We start from the raw sequence: 23,393 nt of genomic DNA on the forward strand, positions 1-23,393 counted from the left end.
AAACATACATTGTTACTTTATTTTTCCCTTTAAAGGAATCTTCAAGATTCTTCCATGCGTTCCTCAATGTTGTTGCAGAGAAATTTTCATGAACATAATCTTATCTAGACACATATGGATGAGAGAGAGTGTTTGTTGGTCATTCTTCCTTGATTTCTTTAAATTTAATTTCTCCTCATTCTCTGACTGATCATATTCGGTTTGTACCATATCCCATACTTTTGGGAGACCCTTGCCAAATTCTAGGGTTAGTCAGATATTGTTTGTTGCGATTCTTCCCTTTTTGTTTGACAAATTAGACTGCCTTTTTTTGTCTCAAAACCAGCCCATCAGTAGCAATATATTTAAATGTTACCAAAGAAACCTTTTGTTCTAAATAACTACATCTAATTAGAAACCTTTTCAATTATAAATGTCAAATATTCATTTCTTATGGTCATCTCTGGTAGCTCTTGTTTTTCTTGGTGAAAATTGAAGAGCTAGTCTATAAAAGATAAACTGAAAATGTTTTGTAAAACTGAACAAGACCTTAGTTGTGCACCAATTTTCAAACTTTAAGTTTCTTTCGAAATGAAAATGTGTTCTCTTATTTTGTAATGAAAATGAAGATTTAGTATTTTGAATGCAAATAGTTCTAAATCACAAAATTGATTCCAGATTTGCAACTTAAGTAACTTTCTGCTATTTTCGGTTTTGACCAATTTGTGCTCTTATTTTCCTAAGGAAATGATAATATGAGGTTGTATGTTGATTTAATTGAGTGAATGCTTCATTTTACATGTGCAGCTACCTAGTACACAAATAGTCTAATGTGGTTTGTGTAGGATTGAGGATCCACAGCACAAATGGTTGCCAACAAGAAACTTAGCATGGTTGCTGATTGTGTTGCTCCTAAATTAGCCGCCTTGCAGAATGGTGCTTTTCTTAATGGGGGGTATGTGCAGTTAAATGCCTTGTAAAGGATGGGCAGTCAGATGCCTTGTAATTTTCCTTTTAATATGTATGCTGCTTGTGAAGGAAAGATGGTATGCACCAATGGAGGGAGACAGAATGCTGCTGCTCTTGCTCCATTAAACCAAAACAATGGTTTGTGTCCTAATCAGAACATCGCTTACTATACATGGTTGCTAAACCATTCAGAGCCAACCGGTTTGGCTTGTGTAAGTAGGTTGTATCAAAATGGAGGGGGTAGAATAATGTTGCATTAAATCAAAACTATGCAGCAACTAAAGCTTTTGAACACGTGTACAGAGAGGTGTCGAGGTGAGCTACTCCATTTGGCATGGACCAAAATGGCTACGGGATTGAAACAAGTGCAAGGACAACGAATGGATATTTCTACTGTAGCTACAACTGCATTACAACAGCAGTATATGGAACAACTTGAACTTCTGTGGAACCGTCACCAATCATCTGTGAAGGGTAATAGGCTGTCTGATCTCAATATGTGATGGTTGTGCCCTTTCTTTCGATTCTGTAATAATTGTAATTCTTTCAGCAGTATAATAAGAAGTACACAAATAATATAATGCATTTTGTCAAAGATTTAGGATCATATAATGTGCTCCAGCTATAACCTTTTATTATGTTCATGGTTTTCTATCAAAGTTTGAATTACTAGACATGCTAAAAAAGTTTCATCCTTCACTTAATTTGCTAACATGCAATAAATTTTTAACTGCTACCTAAGTTGCACGGGCACACAGACAAACAAACACTTTAAAAGACATTTCAGTCTTAAATTTTAACTCGATTCTCCAGCTTTCATCTGATTAATTAATGACCTACTGTTTCGTCTTCTTGAGATATATGCTGTTCGGAAATTAAGGAAGGAGGGCTGGATATGAAGGATTATTTTGTTTTGAATCAGGCCATGCTGAGCCGTCTCTGTTGGGACTTAATTGCCTCTAAAAAATTTCCCCTCAACATTCTGAAATCTTGTTTTCTTACCGGCCCTTGCTCTCCGGGTTGCTCACCTGTCGGGTCCTCTTTTTGGTCATCATTAAAGGCAGTGTTCAAGGAGGTGAACTCGCATTATTTATGGTTGATTGACGTGAACTCAAAGCTAAGCTTTTGGACAGATTCCTGGATCCTGCCTTCTTTTGCGGAGCCCTTGAATCTGAATCTTGGGGACACCTCCTTGATCAATTATTCGGTTCTAAATTATTTTGATCATTCCTCGGGATGGTCAGAGCTACCTACTAGTGTCTACTCTCATCTTTCGGACATCCTTAACATTAAGGGAGGATATGGCCCTTCAGATGTTTTTGTTTGGCCTGAATCCAAGAAGGGGTGGTTCACGGTTCGGATGTTGTTAGGAATAATTGAAATTACGATAAACGAAAAATAAGCAATCACATAAGAATTGTTTACCCAGTTCGCCATATGAATGACTACGTCTGGGCACTACCAAACCAGGATATTTCACTATAATGAAAAAGATACGGATTACAGAGAAAGAGGTTACATTTATACTCCTGAAACCCTAACCGTCCAAAATCCTAATCGCCCAAACGTAGTTGGATCGCTGCAGTTGGGCCCATCGCTTCAGTTGGACCTATATATATATTAGTCTCCATAAGCCCAATAGATGTTATTTGCAATTCAAGTGGATTTTGTTTAAATGAATAAAAATAAACGTTCTAACGAGAAGCTATTCGGTCATGACTTTCAGGTTCAGTTGGTCCCGTAAAGCTGTTTCAACTGCCGTATAAGAGAACTGTCTTGCAGGGTGGAATATCTTTGAAGGACCCGCAAATGCCTGGCCTGCTCCTTTGCGGCACCTCTTTTTCGGTTCCAAGGGCTCTGAGTCTTTGAGCTCATTCTCTCACATCGGATTCTCTGCCATCTGATCTTTCTGTCATACGTAGAAACTCACTCTTAACACTTTTTGGAACACCCTATTATCCGACTATTCCCCGATCGAAAAAAAGTCTTGTCTTATTATTATATAAGGGAGAAAAGAGAAAAAAACATATCTCTTAGATCTATAACTATTATAGAATCTATCTATCTAACTCTATCTAAAACTAAAAGATCTTAACAACCCGAAACATTATGTCGGTGAATGATAAAGGGAATAGAGATGATGATAGAGATCATACTGAGAAACAGAACAATTCCGTACGGGTACAACTCTTATTTGAACGAAATGAAAAAAATGCGATCTTTGTTGTCTAATAGAACAAACACTAATACAGACTACCTGAAAGACAGGAAAGCCTCTTACCATCCAAAACCCGGGTTTTGACCCTAAATTCTTTACCCTCGGTGTGCACGACCACCCCAAAAAGATGCCTGCCCCAGAAGAACCCCAAAAAGATGCCTGTCCCAGAAGAAAACGATTTGTCCACTGCATCCGAGGTAGCGGAAAATAAAACTGATCAACTTTTGTTACCAGCGGACGCGGAATTAAGTCGAAAGGAGAGGGCTCCGGTAAATCAAAGAGTGGTAATGACTCCAGGATTTACATAGACAACATATATCACTGTCAAGAGGAAATTTCTTATTATTTAGATATTTGAATTCAAAAAAGTTAAGGATTAGAAACTTGAAAAACAATGATTGGGTTGCGCCATATATATGAAAGAGTATACAATAATGATGTATTTGGTGACTTTCATCCAAATAGATGGAATCCTTTCCTCTTTTGTTCTTTTTTCAGTTGTCGAGGTTTAGGTTTGTTCGCAGTTGCAGAATGAAGGCGAGAAATTGTCTTTCTTAACAAAATTAATGTTATTGCTAGGCAATGATCTAATTGTAAATTTATATCGAATTAAACAAATTCAATATATTTTCTAAAAGTACTTACAAGCTCTAGCCCATTGAATATACAAGGATCATTTTAGCTTTTAATTTTCAACAAGAAATTAGTAATTTAAATAATATAAATTTAAACAAGAAATTAATAATTTAAAACTAAACTTAATTGTACATGGAGATTGGTAATTGTTGACTTGACAACACCATTTATATTATATTACCATAGAGCTAACTATGGTTGAATATTTCCGAGATCTCAATGAAGAAGATGTACTTCTATTTATTGACAATATCTTCTGTTCCGTTCAAGCAGGATACAAGTCAGTGGGTATAGAATGTACAATCTAATTTTATCGTGGAATTTTTTTGTTTTTGAAAAAGGTACAATCTAATATTTAAATAATTGTAAATCAAGGTTTTTCTTATGGTGAGGCTTTTTTTATTATATAAAAATAAAATAGATTTGGATTTAAACCGTTACAAAGTAAATTGCTGTTAATAAATTATTTTGGAGGGCAAGTTTCAATCTTTTATCAAAAAAATTAAGTTTGCTTGTCTTTTTTTTCTTCCATGTATATCCGAGGAAGGTGGTATCTAGTAAGGGTATCTTGTTCTTCTGCTCACCTAAAGCTTATGGTTACTTGTGCCTATGTATCGGAACTAGGGATGCCAACACTTAACTACCCATAGGTAGTGTTAATCTTTTCGCAACTATCCTGGATTTTCCAAAGGCTGTTTTGCTTTGGATTGAGTCAGACTCAAAGTACGTTGTTAATCTGCTTAGACATCGTTTCATTGATGTTCCTTGGAGTATTCAGCAAGAATGGTTATATTGTCTCAGCATTTGCTCTAGGATGAACATTCTTTTTTCACACATCTTTACACAAGGAAATAGAGTTGATGATGCAATGGCAAAGTTTGGAGTCTCTTCCTCAGTGATCAATTGGTGGCCTTCATGCTTTTTGCCACAGGTTTATCAATGATGACATTTGTAGTATTTATCACTTGGGTTTTTGTTGACTTTCCTAAACTTTTCTCCTCCCCTTCTTTTTGTTTGTTCTCCTTCATATTTGTCTCATACTCGTTTCATACACTTTTTTATAGGGTACAAATAGTCCCATTATAATCGGGTAGTTTCGGGTAGCCACAAATATAGTACCAGTTGTCATCCTTAATGAGAACCTACAAACCCTATGAATATAACTACGCGTGAACTACACCGCCCAATCAGATACTACTATATGATGGTAACTTTCCATTTCACAGCTTGATTCACATTAGGGATGGTAACGGGTATAGTACTTGCGAATAGTGTAACTCTCAAACACTTATCTGTTTATTTTTTAATTACCCGTCCTTTTACCTAGGGTATCCTTATCCGTTAATAATGAATAAATAAAACAAAAAATATTACAAATTTAACAAAGTATAAAAATTTAATAAATCATTCATCTAAAAATTGAAAAAATTATACCATAATCAATAAAAATAAAGTAATTTAGTGGTATCACTCAATGGTTGAAGAACAAAAGACGATGTTGAAATATAACGTCATAACGGGTCTGATTCTTCTCACCTCGCCCTAAAAACAATAAAAACATTTATCTTGAAATTGAAAATGAAAGATTCCCTGCTATATTTCATATTTCTACCTTATAAAAGACGTCTCAGCCTCCGTCTTTCTCCATCAGCTCATCCAAAAAAACGTTTCAGGCTCTCAAACTCAGCCCACTGCCTTTTCTTCTTCATCAATGGCGCTTCGTAAATTGTTCTGGAAACGTCTCTCGGGAAGATACACGGAGGTGTCTCTTCAACAATCTCCAATCTCTTCCCCTATCTCATTACAACCCACGGTACCCCTAAATGCAGCCAAATCAAACTTCCACAAAGAGTATCTCAACTCCTCTGAATCCTTAGAGAGAGGATTTTTCCGTCGTTTCCTTCACCGGAGATCAATTAACCAGCTCACTAAGTTCCTTTCCATGCCTGTCGGGGAGAAGCTGAAGGAGAGACTCAAAAGCATCAGTGGAGATCCAATCGGCTTTGATGGACTAGCTCTTTTGCCTCAGGCGAAGGAATTGGAGGCTATAGATCTAAATTGTTTCAGAATATCGGTTGAAGAAGCCAGGAAAATCTTGAGGTTATCTCAGATGGAGAAGCTGAAATTGAAGCTTAGGCAAATTCAGGAAAGCTCAATTCAATATCATGAGTTCGTTCAGATCTGTGTTGAGGAGTGTGGAAACGAAATCGAAGGTGTTGAGTTTGCTAAGACGTTGGATCATTGTGGAAATGTGATCGTTCATAGGAGTATTGTGTTCCTCCGCCCGGAGCAGGTTAACTGGTTATTATTTTGTTTCCGTTTTTAATTTAGATGTTCTTAATTTTAACGGCGATATCAATCGGATTTTGTGATTCAATTAATCATATGAGTGCTGGTTCGGCCGGAGAAAGACAGAAGAAGAAAATAAGTAGGCATGCATAATAGGTTCGACTTAGACGTTCAATATTGGCCAAGCAGAGCACCCGTAGTTGGGATTCTGCACAGATATCTGTTTTAAAACCACAAACATAATGACAGATTTTTGGAAACGGACACATGCACAAGTGGATTTTTTTTGGATAAAGATAAAATTTATTTTTTAACACTAAATCAAAATAATATGTACTAATATTAGGAACTAGGCTTAATGCATTCGTCACCTTTAGGAATAAGGTATCAAAATAGGCTTAAAGTTTTCAGGACAGTATAAATTTAGGCTCCATGTACAAAATAACATCAATATATGCTTAACGCAAAAGGTACCAATTTAGATCTTGATAGCAAAACGTGACCCGTTATTCATATTATTCTGTTAAGATCTTTCAATTGTATATGAAGAGAGAAGCCAGAATTTAACGGATTAATATGAATGATGTGTCACATTTTGTTATCGAGACTAAATTGGTACTCTCTTTTAAAAGTTAAACCTGTATTAGTGCTATTTTGTAAGTGAAGCCTAAATTGATACATCCCCAATAACTTTAAGTCTAGTTTAATACATTTTCCCTGAACTAATAGATTACTTAAAATAAGTTGACAGTCAATTTTTCTGAGACTAAAAATATATTAAACTTAGAAACTAACATGTTTCAACAGAAAAGAACCATCAATTATTGGAAACCATGTTAATTTGACCACAAAATGACAAATAAAAAACTAAATTATGTTTGAAATATTTCACTCCAAATGAAACGTCCCTCTTTACATTTTGGAATGACATGTTGTAGTTAGTCCTTATCTCATGGCCTATAAAAGGCTGCAAGTGGCTTTCATGCAATCATGTTAGGTGCACTTGATTCCCTCCTAACAAACAAACAAATATAAAATCGTGCTATTCTGAGTAACCCCATTAAAATATTTTATTTTCTATGTTTGACAGGTGGCTAAATCAATTCAAAACATAATTACCCAGTCAATAGTATATCCTGATGACTCAAAAAGAGAGCAATTGAAAGAAATGGAGCTGCAAAAGGCCATGATAGACAAAAAGGCTCGAGCCCATGTTCGAGCAGAGCTATATTGTGGACTTGGGTTCTTAATGGTTCAAACACTTGGGTTCATGAGGCTAACATTTTGGGAACTCAGCTGGGATATTATGGAACCCATTTGTTATTTTGTAACCTCTATTTACTTTGGCCTTGCATATATGTTCTTCCTGAAAACCTCCATTGAGCCTTCGTTTGAGGGCTATTTTCAGCGCCGATTCAAGACAAAGCAAAAGAAACTTATGAAAATTCATAATTTTGATCTTCATAAATATAATGAACTCCGAAAAGCTTTTTATCCGGACCAAGACTACAACTATCCTTACTCCCATTTTTATGAGCCCGGAAACATAGTTTGAGCCCATTTATGGACATAATAATAATTTATCCAGTAATGGAAATATTAGAAAGACATAAAAAAAAGTTTTGGTTATAGTTTACAAATACAGACACCTGTGGACCACAAGTTTTTCCATTTTAGTCTGAATGTTTTAGTCCACTTGGTGTGGCAGCAAAGATATAACAGTAAAGAATAATAAATGAATACATGTTATGTACATGTAATTATTAGGATGAGTTTGTGAGTTCCTTTTTTAATACCATTCTGTTCACTAAAAAAAATGGGTTTTAATAAGAGTGAAAAGTCGTATTAAAAGTCAAATTTTCCTTATTAGAAGCTTTTAATAAGAGAAATTCCTCCCTTATCGACCCCTTAATAAATACTTCCTTATTAAATATTTTTAATAAGGGAAATGTTTTTTTATAAGAGTATTTATAATAATTAAAAATCGTCTTATTAAAATTTATTTATAATAATTAAAAATTCCGTTACTAAAATTATTTATAATAAGTAAAAATCCCATTATTAAAAACTATTTATAATAATTTCCTATAAAAAAAACTATTTATAATAATTAAAAATTCCCTTATTAAATCATAACATTTACTCTAATTAATGATATTTATTATTTAGACTAAATTTTCTAATAATAAAATAAATAAAAATTTGGATTGAATGGAGCTATGATAGCATCAAATAATATCCATGTCACTCCAAAACAAATAAAAAGGTAAATAAAAGCAAATCAGCAATATGACAAATAACATTGACCAAAATCGTCTATCAAATTATATTAGCTAATCAGAAAGTTAATGATAGTCATGGCAACTATATGACATGCATGCGAACGGACTTGGTCCGTCCCGTACACAACCAAAGGAGAGGTTCATACTATTGAAAAAAATGGTAAAATCAAACCCAAAAATGAAAAAATCAGAAAAGAAAAGGCATACTTCTACAAATATTAGAATTTACTGAATCTGGAAAAGGGAAAACAAGATCATATGCTAAAATATACACAAAATTAACCGTGGACCACAGTTTGCCAAGTGTGGCATAAATGGTGAAAAGGTATTATGCATCATGCCTATAGTTCCAAATGGAACAATTCTTAGGCATGGCACGAAAATAAAAGATATCAGCACTGTAATCAGAATGTCCGAAACTTAAAAATTTAGAAAGTGTGACAGTAGAATTCATGGGAAAGCTTATCCAGAGCCATTAAGTCTTTCTTGGCAGTAAGGTCATAGGCCTCAATCATGGCCTTGCGACTACTATAGATGTGGATATTCTAATACAGATGAGACAATTAAATTGCAATTGTTACAAATGACCAATGCACAAAACAATGCATAAAGTATCAAGAAAGAAGAAGGGACCAACCCAAAGTTTTTTATTTTTTACAAATACCATAACATTTATCATGCAAGGGCCTTCCAGTGCCAACATATTTTCACCATGAACAAAATAAGTTATTCAACAATTTTGCTTCAGGTACTAATTCCCACAAGGCTAATCATTGCTAAAAGCTTGTTCTGTATGCCATATGATCTTCATTATGATAAAATTCCAGTTGTTTAATCTATAAACAGTTTTGCATCATACCTAGTTCACCATTCGCACACACACCATCCATGTTTAGAAAAACCATAACTTAGTGAAATCAGTTAAAAATCATAATAGATAGAAACAAATTTATGTGCCGAGAAAAACATATTTTTAGATAGTTGATGAAAAAACATACCTCATCACACCATTGCCTTAATGATTTGATATTTTCAAATGCCTCGTCCCTCTTCTAGATCACAGCTGTAAGGTCCTTGATTTCATTATAAAAAACCTTCACTTTATCCCTAAGTGGTTAATTCTTCCCCAAACTTCTTGTTGCTCCTTTCTTACTCCATCCGAATAAGAACCCATAACTACAATAATATAAGTAAATTAGCAAGTTACTAGGCAATTCTGATTGCAACATAAATTAATCACAATAACTAATCCAGAAAAGCTACAAAAATTTAGCACAAGGGAGCCCCAATTTAAGATTTCTTACTTTGACCTGGTCTTGTATACCTTCTTTCTGGGCCATTGAATCCTGAATCTTTGCTCGCATATCAGCATTAGAAATCACTTTGTCCTTTGGCCATTAATTCTCTTAAGGATTTGCTTCTCCTTAGTCAATGGGATGCTCTTGTGCTGTATACGATATTGCAAACTATAGATCTACATTTATCAGAAACAAAGCAAAAGGTAAGAAACAGTGCAAAAAAACTGACTACGGCTCAAAGAAATAACTGAGGCCCAGTACCATGCTGAATTCTACCAATTGGTCTGAGTTCATGTGAATAATTTATTTCGTTTTATGTTACTAATGATTTGTTTCATGGTATGATGCTTCATAATCATCATCGGTGGGACGACCGCATGGATGACGAATGCCCACACTCAATCTCGCAATTTGATGTGATAAACTCTTTGCTTAAAGATATTCATGAAGGATTATCTAACACTGAGACATATTTCAGGGAAATAGGAAATCTATGGGCCAGATTGAAGTCTCCTCGTGATTCCGTCGCGGACGAATCAAGTCGAGAGTCCAATTCGGTTTGTCAAAATGGGAAGCTCGAGTTAATCGAGTTTTCTCAAAAGGATTCTCCAAATATTCAAGGCTATCTCAGTGGGGAGAAAAATAAGTCGGTTGTGTGCGGACCCATGAAAGTAAATCCAAAGTTAGAAGAGTCGGAGGTTCCTTCTACCTCGGAACATCTCGCTCCTTTTGAACTACCAAAGGAGTCAAAAAGGGAGCAAAATAAGCTTTTCGATAATTTCTGTACATATAGTTTTTGGTTTTTGTCAAATTCTTTTGAAGCGAACAATCCGTTTTGCAGGTACGGGTTGTTTATTCAAGAATTTGAATTCCTAACGCGAATGGAAGCATACACCTAGGAGGAAGTTCAAAGTCGAGCTACTTCGACTCAAAACGTAGCACCGGTTTGAATTCCTCGAACCACTTGTCTATATGTATTATAAACTTTATTTTGTTTCTTTATTTTGCATTGTTGTTCTATTTTCATCTTCACTTTATTTTATCTTCTTCTATTTTCTTTTATTTTTATAAAACCAAAAGAAAAACAAATCCCTTTTTAATCCAAATTTTATGACACGCGGGGCGTACGCACCTATACGTCCCACGTATCTACGTGTCTAATCCTCATTCACAATAAAAGACACGGTACGCGGGGCGTCTCTCCTGCCACGCCCCGCGTACACTTTAATTTTCGTCACTTTTTGAATAAACGCCACGTGGGAGGACACGCGGGACGTACCCCAGGGCACGCCCCGCGTATCCTCGGGGAGTTGTGAATTACAACTCCCCATGGCAACTCCCTTTCCCTCAAACTTCCCATCACTCATCTTCCCCATACACCTTTTCCACTTCCACACTCCACCTTCCTTTCCATCCAATCAACTTCCATCATTCCAAATTCAAATTTTCAACTTCCCTCCATAATAAATTTTCATTAACCACCCCCCTTAATTACAAATTAATAAAAATTAAAAAGAGTCATAAATAAAACATAAAAATCATAAAATCAATTAAAAATCATTAAACACTCATAAACCCAAAAATCAAAAAAATCAGAAAATTACCAAAACCACAAAAATCCTTCATCTTCCGTCCTCATACGCGGGGCGTAACCCCATTTACGCCCCGCGTCTCCGCCCTTTTTGTCATCAAAAAGGAGCAGGAGGTCCGATACGCGTGGCGTAACCCCAATTACGCCGCGCGTATCTCACCATTCTTGCGCAAAAATAACATCAGGGGGAGGGATACGCGTGGCGTGGCCCCTTTACGCCCCGCGTACCCCTCTGGGAATCCGAGTTCTGCTTGGATTCCCCACTTCTCCCCTATTTATATCTCCCCTTTTCTCCCTTCCCTTCCTCACAACTATCTCAACTCTCTCCCAACCTTCTTCCACCTTCTCTCAATCCTTCTCCATTCCTAACTATTGCCATGGCACGAAAGAGAGTCGCCGACATACGCCCCCCACGGTCCACTCGGGCCCGATCCTCCCGTTCCGTACAAAACCAACAATCACCTCCACCTCCCGAATGGGAGGGAACTCCACCACTTACCCGCCTACACCGGGCCCCTTTTCATCTCCTAACCGAAGGGGAGGCCGAGCACTACCAAACACTTTCCGCTGCCCACTTTATGGAACTTTCGTACATTGAGCGGAACACTCTTGACCGTTTCGGCCTTGGCGGGGCCTTCGTGGAGCGCCTCCGTGCTCTCTCTTGGTACGATCATTTTCTTGCACGACACCACGTTTACCCCTCCTTAGTTTTGGAGTTCTACACCACCCTCACCTCTAACAATGTCCCCAGTGCCGCCCTCTTCAATTTTCGCTTTCACAACCACCCCTTCACCATTGATACCCAATGGCTCCGCAATCACTTCACCAAACAAGCGGAAAATGGTATCTCCCATTGGCCCGAGGATGTTTCCGCTCGTGATTTTTGGACCTCCATCACCGGGTCCGAGGATTATGACGTCTCTAACCTCCGCCCCTCTCTCATTCGTGATCCAATCCTCCAACTTCTCCACCGCTTCATCTCCGTCTACTTTTCGGGGAAGTCGGAATCCACCAAGGTCAACAAGGACGAACTTTTGGCACTCTATTGTTGTGTCAACAACCGTGCCTATGACCTCTCCTATCTTGTGGCCGTCCAACTCCACCACATTTCCACCCGAAAGCGGGGCAAGATCGGGTTGGGCCATCTAGTCACTCTTTTCGCCACTTCCGCTCTTGGCGAGGCTACCCTTGCTAGCCTCCCAAGCCTTTTGCCTAGGCCCGTGGAGAAAAATGCTTTTAAGTCCATTAACCGTTCCACTTCGGGCCCGGGAGAGACTTCGGGGGCGGCTCATGCAAACGAGGAAGGGGGTTCGGATTCGGATTCCGATTTGGGTCTCAACTTTAGCCCTCCACCTAACCATGACTTCAATGCCATCTATGCTCGGTTGGATATCTTGGAGGATAACCAACGCCGGGACCGGGTTCATTATGACTCCCAATTCGCCACCCTCAACACCCGCTTCGACTCCATCGAAGCACAACAACGGGAGGACCGGGCCCATATCGACACTCGTTTCGATGCTCTCACCGCTTCCTTCGCTTCCTACTTCAACCTCCATGGCAATCCACCTCCACCGCAATCCTAATTTCTGTTTCTTTTCTTTTCATGTTTTCTTTATTTTCTTTTTAATGTTGTTTTTATTATTTCCTGTGTTGTTTTTATGTTTGTAATGTAGGTTGTTCTTCTTTTCATTGAAATTGTTAAGTCTCGTTTGTGTTTTGTGCTTTCGTTCTTTTCATTTTATTGTTTAAAGCATAACACCATGCAGGGCGTACCCCATGGCACGCCCCGCGTACCTCTCATTTTTATAAAAGTTCAGAAACTCAAACACGCAGAGCGCCCAGTTCCTGCGCCCCGCGTATTTGAGTCTCTGACTCCAAAACAAAAAAAAAATATATATATATATAAACAACGCCTTACGCGGGGCGCCCTCCCTATTACGCCCCGCGTATTTGAGTCTCTGACTCAAAACGCACTAATAATGCTACCCTACGCGGGGCGCCCCCCTGGGCACGCCTCGCGTAGGGCCCCTGACCACTAAGGGTCTTCTTCTTTTCCTTTTCTTACTTTATTTTTGTTTTTGTTTTAGTTTCTTTTTGCGACGCCCTTGGAATAGGCGTCATTTTAAATAACGCGGAGGGACGTGCAACCCCGCACTTAACGTTTGTTTTGCCCTACCAAAAACAAAAATAAAAATTTTATAACAACAAAATAATTAAACTAATTTATTGACTCTTTTAAATTTTCCCGACACGTTATCCCTCCTTTGGAAATTAATTAAAGTTCCGTTATTCGTCATCAAAAATAAAAGTGTCGGAACATAAAGGAATGATTCGATTAAGAAATTTTAGTCTTGGTTTTGAAATTAGGGAATTTGTGCAAAGCTTAGGTTAGTACTAAACTAAGGCATTGAGTCTTAACCCAAATGTTATCTCCATAATGAACTTTAAAAAGGCAATAAAAACGGGATAGTTGAGAATTTGATGAGAACTTGAAAGTACATAATTTAAACCCGAATCTTTGTGAAGTATATTTGAGCCTAAAAGAGTTCGTACGAGAACTCTATTTCTTTCACAATTTTTCGAGAGCTTTGACTTCACTCGACGCATAGAATTTGCATCTAATACCGGGTTAAGTACACTTATTGTGGTAAAAAGGCAATAGATGATAAACCGAACCCACTTAGGCTAATTTCTCTTAATTTATTTTTCTCGTTTTCATTAAACATTAGGAAACCCCCTCGAGCCTATTAACCAACTTTTTTGTTAATACCCTCTTAACATTTAACCCTTTTTCCTCTGGTTTAATTACCGATATAATCAAGTTGCACCCGAATTACCCAAAATAAGTCACGTCCCTAAAGATAGCCCGAATGGCGTCGGAAATCGTGTTCCCCTACACAATAGTCAATTATGAGTATCAAAACAAGCAATAAACATCAACACGTATATAGAAACGGAAATTGCAAATCATATATTATAAATATGGAAAGCATAAATGAGGAATACAACCAAGCCTAGTACATAGGAAGAGTGCAAGCTAGTTAGCAAGTGAAGAGGGAAGAGTCGGCCCTCGGGACTAGCCAACCGGACTCAAGGCCGTCTCTTAGGACTTGGAGGTGGAACTCTCGAGCTTGGTGATGAATGATGGAGCGGAACGTTGATGGAACGCTGGAATAACCGAACAAGCTCTCGAGGTGGGAGAGTTTTATTACATAAACCCAATCTAAAACCAAAACTATACAACAACTATCTAGGTAAGGTAGAGGTAGAAGATAGAAAGTAGAAGGTGTCTAAATGAGTGCTAGTCACTCTTATTTATACATCAAGCTAGGGGTAGAATTGTAACTTCACAAGGTACAAGTATGGAGCAACATTATTTGGTGCAGAAATCCCATGATACGCCCCGCGTAAGGTGATATACGCCCCGCGTAAGTGCCCATTCCGTCAGAAATCTCCTGCATGTGGACCAATTCTATGTCTAATTGTCTCAAATATGCCCTGCGTAGCTGAAGTACGCCCCGCGTAAATGAGTCTCTGATCTTTTTACGTTGAAGAACTACCTTTTATGCCCCGCGTAAATGGTGATACGCCCCGCGTATGGAGAGTTGACTCCGGGAGACAATGCAGTCTGACTTTCAGGATTAGGCCAATCATTTCCGACATGTGTCATACGCCCCGCGTAAGGTGTCATACGCCCCGCGTATGCTGAGTCATTTCCACATGGTGCCTGCGGATAAGGCAATTATTTCTGACACCATGTTTTACGCCCCGCGTAAATGACGATACGCCCCGCATAAATAATGATACGCCCCGCGTATTTGAGTAGATTTTCACTCCTTCCTCGTACCTGAAATACAAATCTTGAGAGCCGAGTTAGCTTGACGTTTTATTTTCTAATATTAATCAAAAATAAGGAAAATTAACTGAAAGTAAGGAATTTATTTTTATTTTGTTATTTTATTAAAACACTCTATTTTTGTAATTAAACTTATTTATTTCTTCTAAAATTAAACCGTAAATCACGCTAAAAGATAGGGACGAAACGCCCCTATCAAACCTCCTCGGACTTTAAAGTTTTACTTGTCCTCAAGTAAAAGAGATCGAAAGACAAGGGATTGAGAAAATTAAGAAACAAACCGAAGGTTGGTTTTGCCAAGTGCATGATTTCAAAGTTATGGTTTTGTGCAAAGGTTTCGGTAAGTACCTACGCAAACAATTGAGTACAAAAACTTGTTTGAAACCTCCATGATCAAGATTTAATAGGCAATATTAACGGGGGTTGATTATCTTTTGAGAACCCGATAGTACCTCACCAAGGGATTTCGCTCTTACGCTCAATTTTAGGTGGGTCGGTGTTTTATCGCTCTTCTTTGCACTTACTCGAGATCATGTTGAATTTGCATTTTTATCCGGGTTTTTCCTCCTAAAATATGGTTAGGCAATATTAAAAATGAACCCGGAGGGGGGTTGTAATGTGGATGGCTACTTTAGTGGTCAGTTTAAAGAAACTCGAGTTCAAAAATATCGTTTTGTGATTGCACCGTATCATTGCTTATTTTGGCCTTGGCGAATTTTACAAGTCGTACTTCAAAATTGCTCGGGTGGAGCTTTGAGAATGCCTTATTATTTATTGTATCCTTTGTTTTGATAGAGGCACAAAAATAATATTTTGAGAGCTAATGGTGCTCATTTGCTATATAGGTGTTGCCTTACCGGAAGTGACAAACTGGAAACCGTAGGAATTGACAAGCCACGGAACTTACGGGCCCTAGTTTCTGACCCCCAGCATTAGACACGCCTTGACTAGGAACCACGTAGTCTAAGTACTTCACGGGTCGGTCGAACTACACGTAGTCGTCTTTGCAAGAGTAAATTGTCAATCGAATATATTCGGAGTCATTGCCTTTTATATTTATAACTTATCGTCGCCCATATCATTCCGTGGAGTTTTCCGTTACATAAACCTGTGTCGCCAATAGTTTAGAAGTAGTTTGTAGTTGTGTCGCAAACCAATCCCAAAGTATACACCGCTTAGATAACGTATAAAACCGAGTCGTCTAATACTTGCAGTTATAAATCCCGTGGATTCGATACCCGGTCTTAACCGGATTATTACTTGATACGACGGGGTACACTTGCGGTTATTAATTATTGCATGTCCACGTTCAATTAATTAAACTAATTAGGCATGGTAAGCTAAATTAATTAGGTAAAAGATTTAAACTTTTTAGGTCAAAGTGCAAAATTAATTAGGTGAAAAAAATAAAAAAAAAAATAGCCCCTAAGTAGTCGTAGCGTCTAGTAGAGTTAAGAGCAATTTATAAAGATCACATCCATAGACATAGTCATAACGCACTCATAATATATACATTTCATCATAGAAACTCTACCACTAGGCGTCGCGCTACCAAGTACACACTAATAGGTAGCTCTGACCATCCCAAGGAATGCTCAAAATAATTTAGAACCGAATAATTGATCAAGGACATGTCCCCAAGATTCAGATTCAAGCGCTCCCAAAATGAAGGGAGGATCCAGGAATCGGTCCAAAAGCTTAGCTTTGAGGTCACGTCAATCAACCATAAACAATGCGAGTTCACCTTTTTGAAAACTCCCTTTAATGATGACCAAACCGAGAACCCGATAGGTGAGCAACGCGGAGAGCAAGGGCCGGTAAGAAAATGAGATTTCAGAATGTTTAGGGAAATTTTTTTAGAGTCAATTAAGTCCCAACAGAAACCGCGCAGCGTGGCCTGATTCAAAACAAAATAATCCTTCATACCCAACCCTCCTTCCTTAATTTCGGAACAGCACACATATCCCAAGAAGACGAAATTGTAGGTCATTAATTAATCAGATGAAAGCTGGAGAATCGAGTTCAATATTTAAGACTGAAATGTCTTTTATAGTTTTTGTTTGTCTTGTGCCCGTGCAACTTAGGTAGCAGTTAAAAAATTATTGAATGTTACCACATCAAGTGAAGAATGAAACTTTTTTTAGCATGTCTATGTCTAGTAATTCAAACTTTGATAGAAAACCATAAACATAATAAAAGGTTATAGTTGGAGCACATTATATGATCATACAATTTTTTTTTTAGATGATCATACAATTGTTGCTTTAATTAATATAATAGATATTTGTAATCTCTTAAATGATTATTTATTGAGAGACAACAATTTTAGCCTTTTTACTCATTAAAATCTTGACATTGCATTCCTATATTTCAGTTTCACTGCATTTATGCCCTTTATTTTGATTATTGTTGAAATTAGAATTTCAATAATAGTATATATATATCTATATATATATGTCAAATTTTACTAATAGTAGTAGCTTGAATTTAATTGCCATGGTGAGATCACACAAAATGTCTAACTAATTTTTCAACTCTAAGTGGAAAACTTGAAGTCATTGTATAGATCTCTAAATAAAGTTGCAATTAACCTTGACTAGTTAATCAACCTAATTATTGTTTTTTTTCCATACTTCATCTCTGGTCGAGTAGCTATGTTTTATTGTTGTTTTATGTTTTTATGATTTTTTTTTTGCTTTGTGCACTGGTTTTAGTCTCTTTGTAGATTTCGTAAGATTTGATTTCTTAAGTTTATTTTCTGGTTATAATTATTCTGTTTTAATCCAATAAAGTTATAAGTATTTTTATATATATAAAAAAACTTCTATTATCATCTAATTAAAAGTAGAAAAGAAAACGAAAAATAAGGCATTGAAAATGATCAATTACACTGCTAACTAATTTAGGGATAAGGTTCAAAAATACCCTTAAGATAGACAGCCAAGAGCAATAATACCCTTAAGGTCTAAAATGGTACAATTAAGGACCCATGGTTAAACTATTGGTTCAATTTTACCCATACTAACAAATCTTAATTTACACCGTTACTTATAGTAATTGCCGTTTGCCAACTCAGAGGGATATAAATTAATCAAATGTCAATTGTACCCCCACCCTTTCATCTTCTGTGTTAAGCGATGGATTTTGAATGGACTTTGTTGATTCAAGCATCCACGTGAATATGCTTCTTCTTTCTTGTACCTCCATTTGAACTAATGTGATTAAGTGTAAAGCCATAGAATTCACAAATCTAAAATTTTCACCCAAATCTATTAATTGAAAAACCCAGGAACCCTAATATAGTTTATTTCACTTCTTGGTTTTTTCAGTTCACTTTGATTCGGTTCTTTTTTCCTGCCATTCACTTTGATTTTTGCTGGAGAAAAAGACCTCTATCTATATAATAGCAAGCATTTCTGGATCGTAAATGATGATATTGAACTGAAAGGAACTCAAGCATTCTGGTTTTTTTATTTGTGCAGCCACCAAATAAGAACAAAGGTAACTTTCTTTACTTTTTTTTTGTCTTATGTGCAAGGATTTAGGTTGAATATAATAACATTTTTTATCTCATATAAAAAAGATTAGCATAGAAGTAGGTCCTTTGTCTCTATATGTGTTATTTACTTTACTCAGATGTGTGATATTACTCTAATGAGTCCAAGAATGAAGTTATCTTTTAGTGAGTTGTCTTTGTTCACATTTTTTAATGGTTACTTTGTTTGTAAAGATAGTTAGTGGTACCAATTTTACATATATAAGCCATTTGTGCACCATGTTTCCTCTCAATGTGTTATTATGCATTTAGTTGAAATGCATTTAACTTCATTTGGACCTGATGAAAATTCTTATTTGAGCCTAGTTCAGTGCATATGTAGATTATTGGCTCACAAATTAATTTTATTATTCATAATTTGCAGAATGACAACTTGCTGTGATTTATACCTGCACTTTGGTGGCAAGTGGATACTAATGCCCACAAGGCATTACATTGGTGGTAATGTGGATATTGAATTCAAGTTTGACATAGATTTTCTCAGCTATAAAGACATCAAAGACAGATACATTGATGATTTAGGGTGTAAGGACATTCAACATCTATATTACTTAGAGTTGGGGAAGTCTTTGTCTGATGGCTTAATGTTAGTTGAAGGTGATAAAGACATAAGATCAATTATGGGTCATGTTACAGAAGGCAGAGGAACTGAAGTACATATCTATCCATTTGAGGTGAATGGTATTCCATTTTATGAGCATGAGAAAAGCATACAGCCTAATAGTCATGTGAAATCAAATCGCGATAACAGAACGAACGATGAGATTGTTGAAATATTTACACAATCAAGTGCAGCTCCTATGTTAGACGAATTGGATGAAATAGAAGCAAGCCAAGTGGATGGAAATATAGAAATTCATACTGAATATAGAGCAGAATGGAATTCTATTGAGATACGGGAAGCATATGAAGGACACGGTGGTAATGAGGGCAGTGATGATAATGAAGAAGATTATGATAATGAGAAGTATGAGTCTGATGAAGCTGGTGTTATAAATAATCTGATGGGAAATGAAGCAGCTATTAAAAGGCTTTGTTTAAATAAGAAATTCACTTTCGAACTTGGTCAAACATTTGCAAATGCTAAGGCCTTTCGATTGGCTGTCTCCAAATATTCAGTTCAAGAGGGATGTCCATTAAAAGTGATCAAGAGTGATAAAAATAGAGTTAGGTACCACTGCGAACCTACTTGTTCTTTTAAATTATATGCTGTTAAAGATGGTAATTGTGATGAATTTGTGGTTAGGACATTTGTCCCAAGTCATGAATGCACTCGACAATATACTAACCCCAGAGCCACAAAATTGTTTTTAGCTGAATATTTTAAGGAAAAAATTAGGGGAAAACCTGAGTATTCAATTAGAGATATGAAGGATCATGCAAAGGAAGCATTAGAACTAGAAGTGACACCTAGTATGTGCAAAAGAGCTAAGAGGGCGATCATTCAAGAGTTGGATGGGGGATATAAGGAAGAGTACTCATGTTTGGAAGCATATGTGAATGAGTTGATTACAAGTAATCCAGGTAGCACATTTGATTTAGAGTTTTCAAAAGAAGGTCTCAGAATTGGCAAAAGAATATTTTGTCGATTATATCTATGTTTTGATGCGTGTAGAAAAGGATGGATGGATGGATGTAGGCCAATAATTGGCCTTGATGGTTGTTTTTTAAAAGGTATATGCAAAGGGCAACTACTTGTGGCTGTGGGACACGATGCAATGGATCAAATCTACCCAATAGCATGGGCTATTGTCGAAAAAGAGACCAAGGCAAATTGGGAATGGTTCTTGTCTCACTTGATAGAAGATCTGAAGCTGCAAGATGGGGCTAATGTAACACTGATGTCTGATATGCAGGAGGTAAGTAATTTAATTTATTAATTATGTTTGCATCTTTATACAATTAAATATGCAGAAGGTAAGTAATTTAATTATTAATCATGTTTGTCTCTTTTCCATGTATGTAGGGATTGTTCCCTGCTGTAAGTATGCTACTCCCGAGGGCAGAACATAGATGGTGTGCAAGACATGTTCTATCCAATTGGGGGATCAAGTTTAAAGGACTAGAGCTGCAAAAACACTTTTGGAGTTGTGCATGGAGTACATATGAAAAAGAGTTCAAGGATAACTTAAAGACCTTGGCATATGTGAATAAAAAAGCAGCAGAATACTTGTTAAAGTATCCTCCTCAACATTGGTGTAGGGCTTATTTCACTGATAGGTGTAAAGATCCCATGGTGGATAATAATATAACCGAGAGCTTCAATAGTTGGATTCTGGAACAGAGATCAAGACCAATTTTGAGGATGTTAGAAGAACTGAGAGTGATGATCATGAATAGGTTGCATGAAAATGAAAAGAAGGCTACAAGTTGGAGTGGTGACTATTCACCAACTAGTATGCAGGAATTCATGCTAAATCATTCGATAGCCAGGTATTGTCGAGTTGTGTTTAATGGGGAAAAAGGGTATGAAGTCACACATGGGACTGATAGGCACTATGTAATTTTACTTGAGAGAAAGTGCACATGTAGGGCATGGCAATTAAGTGGAATACCCTGCCCTCATGCCATATGTGCTATGTATCATGCTGAAATAAATCCTGTGAAGCAAATAGACTTGTATTATTCTAAATTGAGATACATGATGACATACAAGTACAAAATGCAACCTGTAAGAGGGAAACATTTTTGGAGAATGGAGGATTTTGAACCTATTGAACCTCCAAAGATTACGAGAATGCCTGACAGACCAAAGAAAACAAGGATAAGGGAAGCTAGTGAAGGTAATGTAGGGGAGAGGATTGGAACCAGACTATCAAGGAAGGGTAAGATTCAAAAATGCAGTAATTGTGGACAAACAGGCCATAAGAGAACATATTGCAAGGTAATTAGTATTTTTTTTACTTATTTTTGTTCACGTGATAACGGAATTGTTATTTTTTACTTTTAAATGTCTTAGGCTCAGCAAGGGGAAAAGTATGCTCACTTGAATGAAGAGAATGACAGTAATGTCCATCAACATCACAAAAGAAAACGAGATCAAGGTATATCAAGTGGTCACCCTCTTGGATAAAGCCTAGGATTCAAGTTAGAGAAGTTGGAATTGGGTACTTTTATGATGAAAATTCAGGAACTGCCACATTAAATGTAAGTATTTCCACATGTGTTAAATTTATATATTATAAAGCTATTATTTAAATCTTGATGTGGTGGTGCATATAGTTTTTATTGTGTTGCTGTGAAATAAGATTAGTGTAATTAGTGCATATTGGGTTGTTGTGAAATGCAATTACTAGATAATAGATATAATTAGTTGATATTGGGTTGTTGGGAAAAGCAATTAGTGGATAATAGTATAATTAGTGCATATTGGGTTGCTGTGAAATAAAATTTGTGGAAAAGAAGTTTCAATGTTAGTGGCACATGCTGCAATCTGTCGAACAAGAGTGAAAAGTGATGATTGAGATATTAATTTGAACAAATTTACTTTGTGGAATGTTCTGATTATATAGGAAAGCTTAACTACTTATTGTCTCAGTTCCTGCATTTTTCATAACTTAAGTGAGACACAATCCTTATGTTCAAAAACGTCTATTACTGGTATAACTACTGCAAGAGCTTTTTTTATCCAGTTTTTTTCTGTCATTTTTAAGATTGCTACTGCAGCAGTTTTTTTCAACTGGAATAATATTTTTGTGCATCTTTGTAAAACTTGAAGCCTGGAAACACTAGTGAGACTTTATTATTTGATGGGGTTGAGGATATAGAAGGCTTGTACAATTCTGATCCAGTAGTCACATTCCCTATTCCAAATGAAAGACAGTTGAAGCAGAAAAAGATGAAGCCGTTTAAGCCACCTATTGGAACAAGGAGTATTAGTTTCATTGCAAATGATTCTGAAGTTTCACAGCCATCCGATTTGCCATTTCAACCTCTCAAATTGCAATGGAAAGGCAAGAAAGCAATGACAAGTAAACAACTTCATGAAGAGAAAGAACTTTGCATTGGCAAGAAGAAAGACAAGGAAATCCATATTGGATAAACATCTTAGCAATATATTACAAGCATATTAGTTTTTTTGGATAGTATTTTGAATGTGTACAAATTTCGTTTTTACAATTATTAGCAATGTCTAACTTGTGATATGTAGTTGTTATGAATTTAGTCAAAAATCTGAAGTTTAAGTTTGTCTCGTTACAATTATTAGCAATGTCTAACTTGTGATATGTAGCCTATGTTCTGTTGCACCATTAATATTCCCTGTACAACAAATTCATCCTGGATCTTGGAGTTTCACAATGCAATGAAACAACTTCACTTTTATGGAATTCTTTTGCATCTTTAGACTTGTGCAGATTTTGTAGGTTTATGTATATCATGCAATTAGGCACATTTATTCGTGAATGTGACCCTAGATTTAAGTTAAGTCATTAGTTATTTTTTTCATTTTTTCAGATTTTGTCAATTGACAATTTCTGGTTCACCAGTTTACAGTTTGATTCGGTTCAAATTTGAGTAATCTATATATGGCAGTTTGTAAACTTAGCAATTTTAATCAAACCAGCAGATGGAGGAGATAATACCAAAACTTCAGGTCCTGCACTTCATTTTTATCAATTAATCTTTCTTTACATGTACACTTTTGAGGTGAATTGATGAATAAAAAAGATTTGTGTGTAAAAGTGGAATTAAGGAATGTATAAACAATGTTATGTA

General features: G+C 36.5%; 2 protein-coding genes across 2 annotated transcripts; both read left to right on the plus strand.

The window, feature by feature from the left end:
- Positions 1-845: 845 nt before the first annotated feature.
- LOC136222537 (calcium uniporter protein 4, mitochondrial-like) lies at positions 846-7,953 on the plus strand. Its single transcript, XM_066010304.1, has 5 exons — positions 846-915; positions 1,018-1,160; positions 1,224-1,422; positions 5,434-6,095; positions 7,182-7,953. The coding sequence occupies exons 1-5, from the start codon at positions 846-848 to the stop codon at positions 7,644-7,646; spliced, it is 1,539 nt and encodes a 512-aa protein (XP_065866376.1). The 3' UTR covers positions 7,647-7,953.
- A 10,354-nt stretch (positions 7,954-18,307) lies between these two features.
- Positions 18,308-22,913, plus strand: LOC136223974 (uncharacterized). Its single transcript, XM_066012160.1, has 5 exons — positions 18,308-18,622; positions 19,042-20,536; positions 20,644-21,561; positions 21,637-21,824; positions 22,396-22,913. Exons 2-4 carry the CDS (start codon positions 19,043-19,045, stop codon positions 21,748-21,750), a joined length of 2,526 nt encoding a protein of 841 aa, XP_065868232.1. The 5' UTR covers positions 18,308-18,622; position 19,042; the 3' UTR covers positions 21,751-21,824; positions 22,396-22,913.
- The last annotated feature ends 480 nt before the right edge of the window (positions 22,914-23,393 follow it).

This window comes from Euphorbia lathyris, chromosome 3 (assembly GCF_963576675.1).
Source record: "Euphorbia lathyris chromosome 3, ddEupLath1.1, whole genome shotgun sequence".
In the NCBI taxonomy this organism is placed as follows: Eukaryota; Viridiplantae; Streptophyta; class Magnoliopsida; order Malpighiales; family Euphorbiaceae; genus Euphorbia; species Euphorbia lathyris.